General features: G+C 38.8%; 1 protein-coding gene across 2 annotated transcripts in view; it reads right to left on the bottom strand.

Moving 5' to 3' along the window:
• Positions 1 to 286: 286 nt before the first annotated feature.
• The window catches only part of LOC136250892 (E-selectin-like), a 148,006-nt gene continuing 131,591 nt past the window's right edge, over positions 287 to 16,701 (bottom strand). Inside the window, exons 8-9 of one of the 2 annotated variants that reach the window (XM_066043232.1) lie at positions 1,142 to 1,324; positions 288 to 887 (exon numbers count right to left, since the gene is read on the bottom strand). In XM_066043232.1, the coding sequence (XP_065899304.1) occupies positions 439 to 887; positions 1,142 to 1,324 (632 nt within the window). In that variant the 3' untranslated portion in view covers positions 288 to 438. Of the gene's footprint in view, positions 888 to 1,141; positions 1,325 to 16,701 lie in introns of both variants that reach the window. The other variant, XM_066043233.1, reaches the window with a different exon arrangement.

Consider the following 16,701-nt stretch of genomic DNA (forward strand, 5'->3'; position numbering starts at 1 on the left):
GCTAATGGAAAGAAGCCATAGTTTGGTCTAACAGATGAAAGATGATGCTAAGTATAGTACTTGTGATGACCTCAACAGCAGTATCATTATCCACATAGAATAGTTAAAAAACAAAACCAAATAGGAACTATTTTGTGGGACATTGGTGTGTCACTATAAAAATGTATTTGCAGCATTGCATACCATGTGAAGTAGCTATACTCACTAGGAAACATTGCAATAAAAATATGTGTGTTACTTTCCTTCTATGTACCAGCTTATAATCTTAATTTTCTTTACACTTGAGTAAACAATAGCACCAAGTGCATGTGTGAATAAACAATAACACAAAGTGCATTTGTAGGTACTGCAAAATTAATATATAGAGCTAAGAATACAATGGTTCAGTTGTTTAAACTGATCTACATAAGCATAATTATATACACTGATGTCCAGTGATCACTTTTTAGTTTTCAGACTCCTATAAGCTGGGTTAGGAGTAATTGTAACATCAGAGCCTGGAGTAGTTTTGGTGTTAGTTCCCATCCTTGTGGCTACTCCATATGATGGGTTAGGCTCAATAGTAACATCACAGCCCATGTTACTACCACCCTCTCCTCTGATTACTCCATATGATGGGTTAGACTCCATATTAACATCATCTCTATCATCATGTGATGGGTGTTTAGTTAACTCAGTGGGTCGGGCATAGCTATACTGATATTCAGTTATTTTACTATTTAGTTTGTTCACACCATAGGATGGGTTAGGTTGTATAGCAATACTAGAACCCTGTTCTGTGTATGATCCATATGATGGATTGATAATATCAACTCGATGTAATTGAGGTAACATTATCTCATTGTATTGTTCTTCCTTCACTTTCTTTTCTGTAGAACTTCTACCACCTGAGTATAGACGAACATAACACAACTGTAAACACCACTGATTTCAATCAAGACAAACACTACAACAGTCTCAGATTGTCACTATATTACTACATCAAACTAATCACTACATAAAACTAATTCCAGAACTGAGCAAGGAGAAATAAAGCAAACTGTTAGAAATAATTTATGTATGGATCCAACTAACATTGTGGTGATGTGAGTTGTGACATGAAGTAGATGGTTATAGCTCACATGCAATTAGGAACACTTACTATCAGATAGAGTATTATCAGGATTTGATTTCTTCTGAAGTGATTGACTCATATAAATCAATACAAGTAGCACCACTATAATGATGACTACAATAACTACAACTCCTCCTACTGTTGCACCAATAGCAGCACCAGATGATCCTGATGAACCTGATGATCCACTACTGTCAAGCACTGAAAATTCTTTTTGATTAGAAAGTATATAAAAAATCAAAATCACTTTACATGTAATCATAGTGGAAATACTATAGCTACAATACACAAGTATAGTGGGAATCGCCCCCAAAGTGACGCATGCCTCCCCAAAATTCCACCCATAAAACTTATCCTATGCAAGGAAAAGCACCTTTACAGAAGAGTCTTAATGTTGATAATACCAGATATAGTATTAAAAACAACAAAAACCCTTACAGAAGAATGAATACTGAATTTAATAAAAAACAGCCCAAACCCGAAATTTAGTCTGCTTGCCTGCTTGACAACAGTGGCATAGTCGCAAGGCTAGAGGCTAAACAATGCATTGTATGACTGCCATATTATGCTGTAACAGCCAGTGGCATGTGCCTTATGGGTTCTGTAAGTGTCTGTCCTCTGCACCTTGTCTTTCCTTTTATCTTCAATCATGCTGGTTGTCAACTTCTTCATTCAATGAAACCATATTGAGGTGTTAATTTTCCACATCAGCACTTTTCTGTATTAGATGCCAGAAAATGATTTAAAAAGTGCCTGAATCTTTCTCACACTTTCTATGGTACTCATAGCTATGCATGTTAAGATTGACCATGCATGCCCCTCCATATCTAGCAGCACCAATAGTGGTTCAGTACCATGATATGCTCCTTAATGATCTAGCCGTACTTACTACAATCAATCATATTTACCATGCCTCTTAAAATAGATCAAGACACACAGTACTGTGGCACACCACACCATTAGTGTAGAAGAAAGATCAGTTGCTTGTCCGCCCAAGAATCAAGAGACCCGCTTGTAGTGCATGTAGGATTGTATATACTGTACATGTACTTGTAATGTATGTATAGTTTTACGGTGTTGTAATGCGCATGCGTGATAGTCTTGATAATGCCGTAATTTTCCAGTTCGTTGTCAAATCAAAAGCACACGCATGCACATATTCAAATCTTCTCGTGAATATTTAGGCAGATAAATGCACCAGTTAGAGATTCCGCTGACATATTCAGTTCATTTATGGTAGTTAGCCACTCGCCCATTGATTAGAAGCGTCTCCTACAATGTTTAGAACATATTTGAATCACATGCAACATAGCTGGTAAGCATGTGCGAAGTTTATTTTTGACAACGAACCGGAAAATTACGGTACACTGGATTTCAAGTCCGTTGTCCTATTTTAAACCTGTGCATGCGTACGGCATGAGGATTTGAATGACTGTGACTGACAACCATCTTCACATAAATGAAACACATGCGCGAGTTTGAATAGGACAACGGACTTGAAATCCAGTGTAAGTGAATATAGAGTTAACAGTGTGCTAACGCGAATCTCTTCAAATCCTTCTCCTTGGTCACAATCATTACAACTGGTGACGAGGTATTGACTTACAATGGCAACATTTGGCCGTCTTGAGGAGTTTAACCCTCATAAAGAGACTATTACCAGCTATCTTAAAAGGATTGAACTTTATTTTCTAGCAAATGACATCGACGAAAAGAAACAAGTTGCTGTGTTTCTCAGTGTTATCAGCGGACAAATGTACACCTTGCTAAGGAACCTACTGGCACCAGCTAAACCTCACAAGCAGAGTTTGTTGAAGCTAATAGAAACGTTGGGGAAGCACTATGAACTGAAGAGAGTAGTCATCGCTGAGTGATTTAGTTTTCATCGACGCAACCAAGGAGTGGACGAGTCTATAGCTGAGTATGTTGCTGAACTGCATAAATTGACACTTAATTGTGATTTTAAAGATCATTTGGACGAAGCGTTGAGGGATCGTTTTGTATGTGGTTTACGAAGTGAGGCCACAAAGAAGCAGCTCTTGACTGATAGTGAGCTAACCTTTACTCGCACAGTGGAAATAGCGAAGGGAATGGAGGCAGCAGACAAGAAGTCTCGCCAGTTCAAAGGTGCAACAGATGGCACCAAGAATAAACTTACTGGTAACCCCCTTACACAGCACTGCTTCCGTTGTGGTAAATGAAATCATAAGGCTTCCAGCTGTTATTTCAAAGATGCCACTTGTCACCATAGTGGTAAAAAGGACATATTTCCAAAGTATGCCGTTCAGCAAGCTCCAAGAACCCCACCCAGTCAGTTGAGAAATCAAGACATAACACTAAATCAGCCAAATGGGTAGAGACTGACCAAACTACTCAAAGTGAGTCTGATGCTGATTCTGAACCAGTTCTGGCTATTGACAAGATTGATGGTAGATCCTCCCACCCTATTACAGTTCAGCTTGAGGTACAGGGAAAGCCACTTGTAATGGAAGTTGATACAGGTGCAGCTGTTTCCATCATATCTGAAGAGACTTATGACACTCTGTTTTCACATTTACCACTTAATCAAGCATCTGTTGGTCTTCACACCTACACAGGAGAATCAATTTCAACACGTGGAGAAATTTCAGTTAATGTCCGTTATGGCAACCAGACAAAGCAATTTTCTTTGATGGTGGTGAAGGGCAAAGGTCACAATTTGTTTGGTAGAGACTGGTTAGCACACTTCCGTTTAGACTGGAAAACTATTGGCTTAGCTACCCTCAAGAAAAGCTCTACTACTCTTGAGATGCTCCTAGAACGTTACGCAGGTGTTTTTGCTGATGAAATAGGCTCAATACAACATTTCCAGGCCAAATTACATGTGAAAGACAACACACGCCCAGTGATTCACAGACCAAGACCGATACCATTTGCTATTAAGGGAGCACTTGAAGATGAACTCAAACGTCTAGAGTCAGCTGGCATAATTGAGAAAGTGTCACACGGTGATTGGGCAGCTCCAATTGCAACAGTCCCGAAGGGTGATGGCAAGCTCCGAATTTGTGGGGACTACAAAGTGACTATTAATCCCCATCTGGACATTGACCAATACCCCCTCTCAAAACCTGACGACTTATTTGCTTCATTGGCTGGAGGACAAAAGTTCTCAAAGATTGATCTCACTTAGGCTTACCAACAAATGGTCCTTGACGAGGAATCCAGAGAATTTGTTACAATTAACAAACATATGGGTCTTTACAGATATACTAGTCTACCATTTGGAGTTGCCTCAGCACCAGCAATTTTTCAACATACAATGGACACTATTTTACAAGGGTTAAGTCATGTACAATGTTATATTGATGATATTCTTGTTACAGGTGCTGATGATGAGGAACACCTTTGCAGATTGGAGGACGTTCTTGACCGATTGAGGAAACATGGCATCAGAGTGAAGAATAGCAAATGTTCCTTTTTCAAGAACTCTGTCAAGTACCTGGGCCATCGCATTATAAGTACTGGACTCCAGACAAGCAGCAGGAAAGTTGAAGCTGTTCAGCTGGAACCAAAGCCAAAGAATGTCAGTGAGTTACAATCATTTCTGGGATTGTTACATTATTATGGCAAATTTATCCCAAATCTTGCTACTTTGTTACACCCCTTAAATGCTTTGTTGCAGACAGGTCATCAATGGCATTGGTCAGCAGAATGTGATGAAGCATTTGTGAAAGCTAAAGAGCAACTGATGACTGCTACAGTCCTAGCACATTACAATCCTGGCCTACCTGTACGTCTTGCAGGAGATGCATTTGCTTATGGAGTCAGGGCCATTATCTACCATGTCTTTCCTAGTAGAGAGGAACGACCAATTGCATTTACTTCACGAACACTTTCGTCTAGTGAAAAGAACTATTCTCAATTGGAAAAAGAGGCTTTATCCTTGATTTTTGGGCTACGAAAGTTTCACCAATATTTGTATTAGAGAAAATTTACACTTGTTACTGATAATCAGCCTCTCACAACTATTTTAACAGTAATAAAGGCATTCCAACACTTGCTGTTGTACATCTGCAAAGATGGGCTTTGTTGTTATCTGCTCACAGTTACACTATACAGCTCTGACCAACTATGACTCATGGCAATGCAGATGGGTTGTCTCACCTTCCTCTCAAGAAAGGCAGTACTAACTCTGATTATTCTGAACCTGACTTGTTTAATATCCGATAAATTGAAGCTCTTCCGATAACCTCTGGACAACTCAAACAAGCAACCAGACAGGATGCAATATTGAGTAAAGTGTTGATGTACATTAAGCAAGGTTGGCCAGCACAGATCACAGAACCTTGAAACCTTTCTGGCACAGACGACATGAGTTAACCTTAGAAGATGATTGTATCATGTGGGGAACAAGAGTGATTGTACCCCGTAAGTTACAAGAGAAAGTGTTACAAGAGTTACATGAAGTCCATTTTGGAATAGCTCGTACCAAGGCCATTGCTCGAAGCTATGTTTGGTAGCCAAAGTTAGACAATGACATTGAGTCACTGACTAAATCTTGTACACACTGCCAATCTGTTAGAAATTCCCTACCAGTGGCACCACTCCATCCTTGGAACTGGCCATCCAAACCATGGTAAAGAATCCATGTCGATTTTGCTGGTCCCTTTCAACAACGTATGTTTTTCATTGTAGTGGACTTGCATTCCAAATGGCCAGAAGTCATTGAAATGAAATCAACCACCACTTCAGCAACTACCACTGAATTATGTCGTTTGTTTTCTTGTTATGGTTTACCAGAACAGCTTGTATCTGACAACGGACCACAGTTTGTAGCAGATGAGTTTCAATCTTTTCTGAAATCTAATGGTGTCAAGCACATCCGTTGTGCCCCGTATCATCCTTTCTCTAATGGGGCAGTTGAATGTTTTGTTCAGACATTCAAGAAAGCCATGCAAGCCAGCAGTAAGAGTGATTCACCTTTCAATCAACGTATAATGAATTTTCTCTTAACCTACCAAATTACACCTCATTTCACAACTAATGTTGCTCCATGTACACTGTTTCTTAAGAGAGAGGTGAGAACCAGGTTTGACCTTTTACGTCCAGATATTAACAGAATAGTCAAGGTTGTAAGCCTTTAAAAAAAGGCCTTTTTGTGCACTTCTGGATAAAAGCATGAAACTTGGCAAAAAGTTTGTGTGTATGACAAAGATTATTATTTGATAGGGAGCCACCTCATTTGACCTTTGGTGACCTTTACAGGCAATTTAATGTTCAAAAACTGTCAGTTTTGTCTCTATTTCATGTTTGTATGATCCAAAATTCACAAGCTTGGTGTCAAATTGAAGCAGTTACCCTAAAGAATACGTTGGTCTTTACGGAAACTCTATAGCTTATTCTGTTCCAAAGTTATGATTTTTGTGGTATAACATGCCACCATTGTCTCCCGCCCACGCACAATTTTGAAATATGTACAGAAAGAAGGCTTACTTTTTATTTCTTATTAAGGCTTTACAGAACAAGTGCTGAAGGTCTGTAGGACACCCGGTCCTACAGCCTGTTGAAATTTGTTGTGCTTGAAAAGGCAGAGAAAGGAGAAAAAAATCCATTACTGGAATGACCAAGGCAGCCTCAAACCTGCAGCCATCCGATTAATGCTCAAACACTTACAGGAGTCTGACAGGCAGCCAGGATGTTCAATTTCATGTATATGTATCCATAGGAACTCTAGAGAGTGACTTATTATCTCAAAGTACCCCAGATGGAACCAAATGGACATTAGTATATTTATTAAGACTTTACAGCACAAGTGCTGAAAGGTCTGCAGGACACCTGGTCTTACACCCTGTTTAATAAAGTTGTTATATAAAGTGTACTTATTCTGTATAACAATTTGACATGTTAAATAGGCATGATACTTAGGGATAGATCAATTGACTGCCATGGGTTACATGCCCATGCAGGTCATTATTCTGAATGGCGGGTTTATGTACGAGGTACAATTTCTGTAAATTTTGCAAATTTTTGATCCACTACTTTAGCTGCATGTTTTTGTATGTGTTCACACATTTCAACTAAGCTTTCTGGATTCTACTTTTATTGAATTGACAATTTTGGTTGTGTTTTGTAGACTAAAGTTTGCAATTGCAGAAATTTCTGCTATAGACTATTTAGATTTTATATGAACTTGCAAATATATAGTATCACTAATGTTTAGTATTTATCACTGAAGAATATTTGAAAGTTAGTCACTTTAGTATAATAGCATGTTATTATTAGTTATGGACATTTCTGAGATACGGATACTGGTATGTACCAGACCGCCCGAATAAGAGAGGTTCCACTGTACACTAGATACTAGAAAGCTAAGCATTTGCATGTATAATAAAATTGCAACCAGGTGCAAGCTTCCAGGATTTTAACTCACATATATACGTACCTACACATTTCATCAATTAAATATAGGTACTGAAAACCCATGTTCTGTAATCTACACAACTATAGCCTGTTCGCGTTCACCTGAGTCCTCATTTCTTGTTAATAACTCTTGTTACATGGGCCAGTTGTCCAAACATTTATTAGCACTGTGAAGCCCTTTAAACACCAGAACTAATAGTCAAAAAAGTGGTTTGATACAGGCAAGAACAATTGAGTTATGAGTCTTTAAAAAGGTTAGCTAGTTGGAAAAAGTGGATACAGTAGGACATGGACGCAGACATGGATATTTTTAAAATACACCTTTACATTTACACAACAGTTATTTTTCATACCTAACATTGTTTTTACAGCAGCATTCGCTTCCAAACCCAGGCGTTGATCTTGACATAGCGCTTATCCATTTATAAGTGCATGTGAGAAGGATAGACTAGCACTCTAACGACCATATAGTGTTGTACATGTGCTCATTCAGAGTCATAGAGATTAAGCTGGCATGTTCCAATCTAATCTCGAAGGCCAGATCCTTAAAACCCTCAATGCTTGGTATAAGCACCTGTGCCTTAAACTAAAAGGCATAAGATTGTGGATTTGGCCTGCTAAGCTAAATTGCATGGAGCATACAAGCTAATCTCTACAATTATATAAGTCTGTATTAGACTTCAGAGTATATGTACAACAGTATATGGTCTTGGAATTCTGTGGAGTGCTGGTCTAGTCCTTTGCACGTGTGCTTATAAATGGATAAGCGCTATGACAAGATCGACACCTGGGTCTAGAAGCGAAGACTGCTGTAAAAACAAGTTAGGTACGAAAAAATAACTGTTATAAAAGTGCTTTTTGAAAATGTCTGTGTTCGTGTCCGTGTCCTCATCCGATCGTATCCACCTTTTCCAACTACCCCTTTAAAAATGTCCCATACATTTAGTATGGATGATTCAGGCAAGCAAACATGTTTACAACATGAAAACATGCTTGTTCCACCATTGAAAGTGAACACATGTTCACCTCTTTGATATAACTATATTTGGCGGGGGCTCAGGTGAATGCCTACTGAGTATAGATATATGTTATACAATGCTTTTATTATTTAATGTCGGTCGTTTAATAGAGAACCCCAAACAATCAGCCTTTTGTTCCAAGCTGATATTGTTCACTTGTCAACCGCCGTCCAATGATGGTGGTTGTTTTGGTAGTTGTGCAGGGTTCCATGGTTCTCCTATACAATTTTTCAATAGGACCATTGATATGATCAGCCACAAATTGTGGCTCCCAATTGCATGAGGCTTGGGGGCGAAATACCTGGGGGTTTCCAACTTTGAAGCCACAGAGATTTCTAAGGCCATCCTAACAATCCTAATGAAACCCTGCACTATCACACCCCAAGCTAGTCTTGGGATGGAAAAGCTACTCTTGGAATGTGGGAACACTGGACTTGAGTCTACCACAAAAGACACCCTTCAATAACTGAGTCTACCATACAAGACTCCATTTTAATGTCTGTGCATTTCCTCCCCTGCTAGAATAATCCCATACCATAATGTTAATTCCCTCTTCTTAATCCTTTTATTTAGCAACAGTGGTTGTTTATGTATTAATTTCTGATATAGTTTCCTAGTCCTAAGGGTGGGCTATGGCAGGGGACTTTTTGTTCCTCCTGCTTACATATTTGAAGTGATCCATACACGCGGTATTTTCCAGCGCATGCGCTTGTAATGTTTTCCAATTAATACCTACTGTCCTATACTACATCTAGCATTGTGATGCAGGTGTGCTACGTACCTATCTAACGCTGGCTAGCTGCAATGTGTTGCTACACCACCACTATAAACACAAATTATCTCCCTCCATTAACTTTGTTTAACAAGTTAAACTTCATTTAATGTCGGTCGTTTAATAGAAAACCCCATACAATCAGCCTTTTGTCCCAAGCTGATATTGTTCACTAGTCAACCGCCGTCCAATGATGGTGGTTGTTTTGGTAGTTGTGTAGGGTTCCATGGTTCTCCTATACAATTTTCAATAGGACCATTGGTATGATCAGCCACAAATTGTGGCTCCCAATGGCATGAGGCTTGGGGGCCAAATACCGGGGGTTCCCAACTTTGAAGCCACAGGGATTTCTAAGGCCATAGAAAGGCTATAGCCTTTCTCTCCAAGCCGCACATACATAGGAATCCCACACTGCACCACTAGCCAGAACACTGATCCCTGCATTGATAACAAGGCAGAGATGGGATGTAACCTATAAGAATGAATGATTGTGCAAGATGATGTGATAGAGGATTCAAGAACCTGAGTCCCAGGTAGTAAATGTCTATTCCTCACTAGGCCACCAAGAGTAGGCAATGAAGTATCGATCCTTATTAAGAGGCATCATGAACTAGTTAGGTCACGGACAGAAAACAATATATGGGAGTGTTGCAACTATTCATTTACTGTACATATGGGGGGTAAATAGGATTGATGATGGAGTTAATGAAATGAAGATAGGAAGTCCATGTAATCGTGTGCAATGTGTTGTAAGCACTGCACAATGGTGGCCAATATATATTATGTTTATGCAAGAGTAAATATAACTTGCTGCATGTTATTTTTTAAAATTTATTTATTTTTTATTACATTTTATTTTTTTGACCAAAATACTAATATGCACCCTCTTAACCATACCACTTAAAGGCTATGATAATGAAAGTCCATCCAGCCAGTTGAAGCCAAATTCAGCACTGCCAACTAACTGACAGTGTGCACTATAACCACCAAAAGTGCCATAACAGAGTTCCAGCCTATGGACTAGTAGTACTTAGAAGGCCCAGGTGAGCCAAAAAAATAAATAAATAAATAATATATATATATAACAGTATCTGTACAATATTACAGTATTGCAGGTATCGCTTAACACTGGGTACGTATAACTGCTGTATGACATTATCCGCTATCATCTTATTGTATACTATTCGTACTTGGTCAGCTAACATTGCCAGGGACACAGATTATGAATTAGTGCTATCTTACCCACCCTTCTTTCTCTCTGTGTCCCAAACACATACACACTTGAAGAAAGCTCTCACCTTTGTGGTTATCAATGCTAGTACCACCTAGGTAAAATAAGGAGCTTCCTTGTAGGATTACTATTAAAAAATTCTGGAGTCACAGCTACAACCATTATTATGTCTCAGAAATGAAGGCAATCACCCAAAGTCCCACTTGGCCATTGGTGTCAGTGAGCATTCTCTTTCAAACACTGGTTACACTTTGTACGCGTGTGACACATACATTGCGTACCCAGAGGGGATACATGCACAGGCAAAGTGTGACTACCATAATCAATGCATAAAGGTCACTTCATATGTACCTACATAAATACCTAACACTATATGTTGATACCAGCAATCCGACACTGGCAGGAACTGTCCAACATGTTCTCCAAACAATGCACATACATACACTCTTTAAGTACAGATACATGCTCAATAATTGTCACCATTACCAATCTGTGTCACTGACAAGCACCCCAGCTGGTGTGTGTACACCCAATGTTCTGGTGGCAATTGAGTATGTAAAGTATATTTGGTCAACAATTGACACATTATACACTACTATTTAACACTATGCAATACCAACAGGAATAGGCTATAACACTGCTGCACACAGTTATTGTTATTGAGTATTGTGTAGTTGTTTAAGTTTCCATTATTATTCAGACAAACTCAGTTGACAGTCACCACTGCATATATATTCTCTGTAGCTGGCTGCTTACTATACCGCTAAATAATGTTGCTAAATGCTGGGTTTATACTTCTACCGATATTATCTCAGCAGTCAGTGTACATTGCTACTATATTGTCCTAATGGGTGTACCACATTGATGCAAAGACACATGACATATTTAAGGAATGAACTATACCTGTCTTTGTTTTTGGGATTATTGATGGGATACAGGCACATCCAGTATGTGCTAGGGCTGAGTGATACTGCCATTTTTGGTATTGCGATCAATACTGGGGCCACTATTCATGATACTGAATAGTTCACGATACTTACAAATAAGTTCATAGCTGGTGCTACATAGGGTATTGCTCGGGAGTTTTTAAAGGTAACATCACTATCATCCTTATTTACAGTAGCAGTTATTGTAAAACATTTTTGAGGTTATGTTATGGTGTTCACACCTCTCTGCAGGTTTGACTTACAAGGATTCTTAACCTAGTACTGCATAACAAATGGATTTTAGTAACAGTGGTGTGCAGGTATGGTATCACGATGGTTGATTGCAAAATATTTCGATATCGATACTTTCAAAATATCGTTAAATGATAATATCGCTCGGCCCTAGTATGTGCAGTAAAGACTGTCCACCATTGGGATTGTTAGTGCTACTTTTACACTGTCGTTATGTCCTTGAAATAATACCTGTGTTGTATCATGTAGTGCTGGGTGGTATTGCATTTTTGCTCCCTGTATCCGGTATTGAGAAAATAATACCCTGATATCCTGGTAGTCAACTAATGCACCTTTTAAATCAAGCTGGTAATGTTTATTCGTGTTTAAAACAGTCAGCAATTAATCTGTAGTTGAAAGTTACCACAAGTGAAAGTTATTTGTATCTAACACGTTATTGATGTATTTTGCTAACTGCTATAGTAGGCTAGTGCTACACTGTAATCAGTTCACTTTTTGGCAGGGCTTGTGGTCATCAACACATAATTAATTAAATGCCAAAGACCTGATGTCTGGCTTCCCTCATAGCATAATACACCTAATGGCATTCATATCAATATACTTGTATGTTAGAAAGTGAATACCTTTGACCAGTTCAGTGATAATATCGTGGTATCCTGGTATGTATCATCCAGCACTAGTACAATGTACTGTTTTGTGCATAATTGTTGTCCAGTCTTATGGCCTCTACACTGGATATGAGTTATTCAAATACAGTTGACCTACAAACTGGGGAACCATCAAACTGAAAATGGACAAGCCAAGTAATATATAACCACCTGTTGCATGTGAAACTGAGAAACTGTAAATAGCTAGTAAGGAGAAACTTCAGATGAAGATAGCAGACCCACAAACTGTTGTACACACAGTATCTTTTGAGTCTGCTCGTCATTTATATTAAATCTGGCTCAAGGAATAGACCCATAGATAGCTGAATACATACTACTGTAACAAGCCACCCTTCCAGAACCATATACACTATATTGTTTACAATATTTTATGGGTACAATAACTTATGGATACAATAATTATATTACAATGAAAACCTGAAGGACCTCACCATTGTTGGACCACTGACACTACTCCACCAGTGGTACTAACGTTTGCCATGCAATCTAAAGACCAAAGCATATGAGCTAGCCAAAAATCACTTTAATACATTCATACAAACCATTTCAACTGACTTTCTCTAATAGAACATTCGTTCACTGTAATAGAACCTGCGTATAGCTGAACAGTTTGGGTGGAAGGCTGTATTATTCCCACACAGATGGTACAAATGCACATACCAACCCTGTTTTCTGCACCATTGTATGTTTGGTATGATACTGTACATATATAAAATTGTAATTAAATGGTGGATCATATACGATGTAACCAGGTGGAGAAAGGGGGGGGGGGGGGGGGAGGGATATTTATTTTTGTGGAAGGGGAGGAGTAGGGGTAGGCTGCTTCATGACAAAAGGAATTAAAATGAGGTCCCTGGAACACACACCGCTTGCTTAATATTCTTTACTAACCCTTGTTAATGTATATATATTTTTAAAAACATTATTTACTAGGCCTGTGCGATAATGAAAAAACCAATATCTTGATAAATTCCGATAATAAAAGCCTATTTATCTTGATAAACGATATTATCTCGATAATGATCATACAATATAACACTGAACACTAAAGAACTTTCAAGTAAGTGATGGTTGTTAAAACAAAAGATTTAGTCTCACAATAAACAATATTGTTATACCATTAGTCATACTGTTACTTTTAAATTTATCTTTTCTTCTTGTTAACTTCTAGGTTTGCACCAAGGAAGACCAACATGTCAACATTCTCCGGTAGTAGACAGGCTCTTTTTTCATTTACTACATGTCCAGCCACACTAAACGCACGCTCTGATGGCACTGAGGTTGCTGGAATACATAAAAATTTCCTAGCTAACCGTGCTAACCGTGGATAGTGTTTCTGATTGTCTTTCCACCATACTAGAGGATTACCCACTGTACTAGGATCAATTTCAATGGCAATGTAATTGCTCATTTCCCTTTCTACTTCAGCTTTGATTCTTTCACTGTCTGATAGTGGAGCACCTTCATCTTGAGATTTGGAATTAACAACATCATCCAACAAAGACATCAAGCCTTTCTTGGCCTTTTTAGATGGTGGAGGAGCATCGTCATCATCAGTCAGATTAATAGTGCTTGTACTAGTATCAAGGCTGTTGCTGTCATCATCATTCAACTCTTGTGTTTCTTCTTCCACAGAAGTAATTGTAAAGCTCTTGTCACTGTCAGGCATGAAAGCAAGGGCTTTAAATCTAGGGTCAAGGAAGCATGCCTTGTTAATCAAGCTCATGACATCATCGTAACGATCTTTGAGATCACTCATCACAATCTTTTTCATTGTTTTAGCCAGTGGGGAATCTGAAGAATTTTCAACCAAATGTATTGACAAAAGCTTGTATAATAGTGGTCTTACGGCTAATATGGTTACTAGTTTTTCACCACCCAGTGTCTCAGTGATTTCCACAATGGGTTGTAAAACTTCCAAAAATGTTTCCATTATTGAAATCTCAGCATTACTAGGCATAAAATCTGTTTTTTTTTTTAATTTCAATTAAGGTAGCACACAGTGGCTGATGCTGTTGAAGTAAACGTTTCAGCATGTAATACGATGAGTTCCACCGTGTAGTGACATCTTGAACCAAACTTAGTTCCTCAACATGCAAGTCTGTTTGTTTCTGCTTTAATATATATGAAGACTTAGAAGAGTGATGAAAATGGGTCACTACACGGCGGGCACGAGCAAGAGCTCTTGATATTTGTGGAATTTCTATAGCTTTCTTTACTCCAATTTGAAGAGTGTGGGCTAGACAACCAAAACGAGGCCATGATAGTATTTCAGTTGCACAAACAATGTTTCGTGCATTATCAGTGGTTATAGACACAAGATCATCATCTTTAAGATCCCACCTTGCAAGGCTATCCTTTAACTCATCAGCTAAATTGACACCTGTGTGCTCCAATGGCATTTCAGCAGTGTCCAAAAGGTGAGCTTGTAGATTCCATAATTCATCAATATAATGCACAGTATGTGTAATATAACTATGGTTAGCACGGGAGGTCCAACCATCTGTGGTAAGTGAAAAATTCTTTAGACCACGTGCCATAGCAGCAGCAATTCTTGCTTTCTCACTCTGATAAATTTCTGGAATGTAATTCTGTGAGAAGGTCTTCTTATCAGGAACCATGTATCTTGGCTCAAAAGTATGCAACATAGCCCGAAATCCCACATTGTTGACTATGCTAATGGGCAACATATCCTTCGCTATACAATGGCTTACTGATTGGTTAAGAGTTTTCCACCTTTTCGAGTTTGTTGACAGTGGCTCTAACTGACGGAAAGCTTCACTAATGGGTGGTTGGTTGGCAGACACGGCACTACACTTTTGACCAGTTGCCGTTTTGGCTTTTACTTTCAAATATTCCGAGCGGTGGTTGTATTCCAAATGAGAGATCATATTGGTGGTGTTTCCAAGATAGTTCATCTTCTTTGGGCAGAGCCTACAGTAGACTTCAGTCCGCTTCTTTTTATCTTTCTCCAAGTACTGCCCATTTTCCGCTGGGAAGCCAAAGTATTCCCAAACAGGACTCTTTGCTTTTTCAAGCTTTAACAGTTCACGAGGACTATCGCGACACTCACTGCTTGAGTTACTGCTAGAATCACTACTCGCACCACTATAAGTGCTCATTTCACTAACGCAGATAAAACAAAACAACACGAGGTGAATCACGAGATACATGATTACGTAAGCAATTGCATCATAATTAATTATCGTATAATAATCGATTACAAGGAATATAATATCGCTATCTCGATAACCCTTCATCCTATCGCGATAATCGTATTATCGCTATTATCGCACAGCCCTATTATTTACTCTGTGAACCAACTCACTGGTGCCTGTACTACACAAAAATAAAAGGAGGGTTATGCCAGTGCCAGACTGGAACAGCATTGTGCCACACACTATTTAATGCTATGAAGACACACACGGGGTGCCACAAAGATGCATGGTGGACCATCACAATGTACATCCCAGGGGGTCCCCAAGACCAAGGTGTGTTTGGCCCTTTGGTCACCTAAGGTCGAGTACCATTGTATTACTCACAGTATCTTTAGAGTCTGCTGATTGATATCATTTATATCGAACTCAGCTCAAGTTATGCCCCCATAGATAGCTGAATACATACCACTGTAGCAAGCCACATTTCATAATATACGCTACATTAAATATTGTTATACAAGAAGTACTATAATGGTATTACAATGAAACCTGAAGTACCCTCCCATTATTAGACCATTATCCACACTACGCCAGAGGCATTAACATTTGCCAGCACACACTGATCCCATTGTCTGTATCTTAATACAAATGACTATTGTTTATATTTATTATGATACTGTACATATAGAAAATACGTAGTGATTCAGTGGTGGATTGTATACAATCAATGTAGCCAGTTGGAAGTACAGGAATTTTTATTATTTTTAAATTTAATTTATTTTAATTTTTTGTGGAAGGGGAGAAGAACTAATCCGAAAATTTAAATGAGGGGCCTTGCCAATGCCAGCCAACTACTGGAGCACCCACCACTTCCTTAATATTCTTTACTAACCAGCATTTTTGTCCTTCAGTGAACCAACTCACTGTCATCTGTACTACACAGAAATAAAAAATTAGGGCCATGTCAGTGCCAGCCAACTACTAGAACACATAACACTTGCTTAATATTCGTTGCTAACCAACATTTTTTGCCCTTCAGTGAGCCAAATCACTGACACCTGAACTACACACTATTTAATGCTATGAAGGGACACACAGGGTGCTACAAAGGTGCACATGGCCATCACAATGCAAACCCCAGGGGGCCCAGAGACCAAGGAGT

This window comes from Dysidea avara, chromosome 3 (assembly GCF_963678975.1).
Source record: "Dysidea avara chromosome 3, odDysAvar1.4, whole genome shotgun sequence".
NCBI lineage: Eukaryota > Metazoa > Porifera > Demospongiae > Dictyoceratida > Dysideidae > Dysidea > Dysidea avara.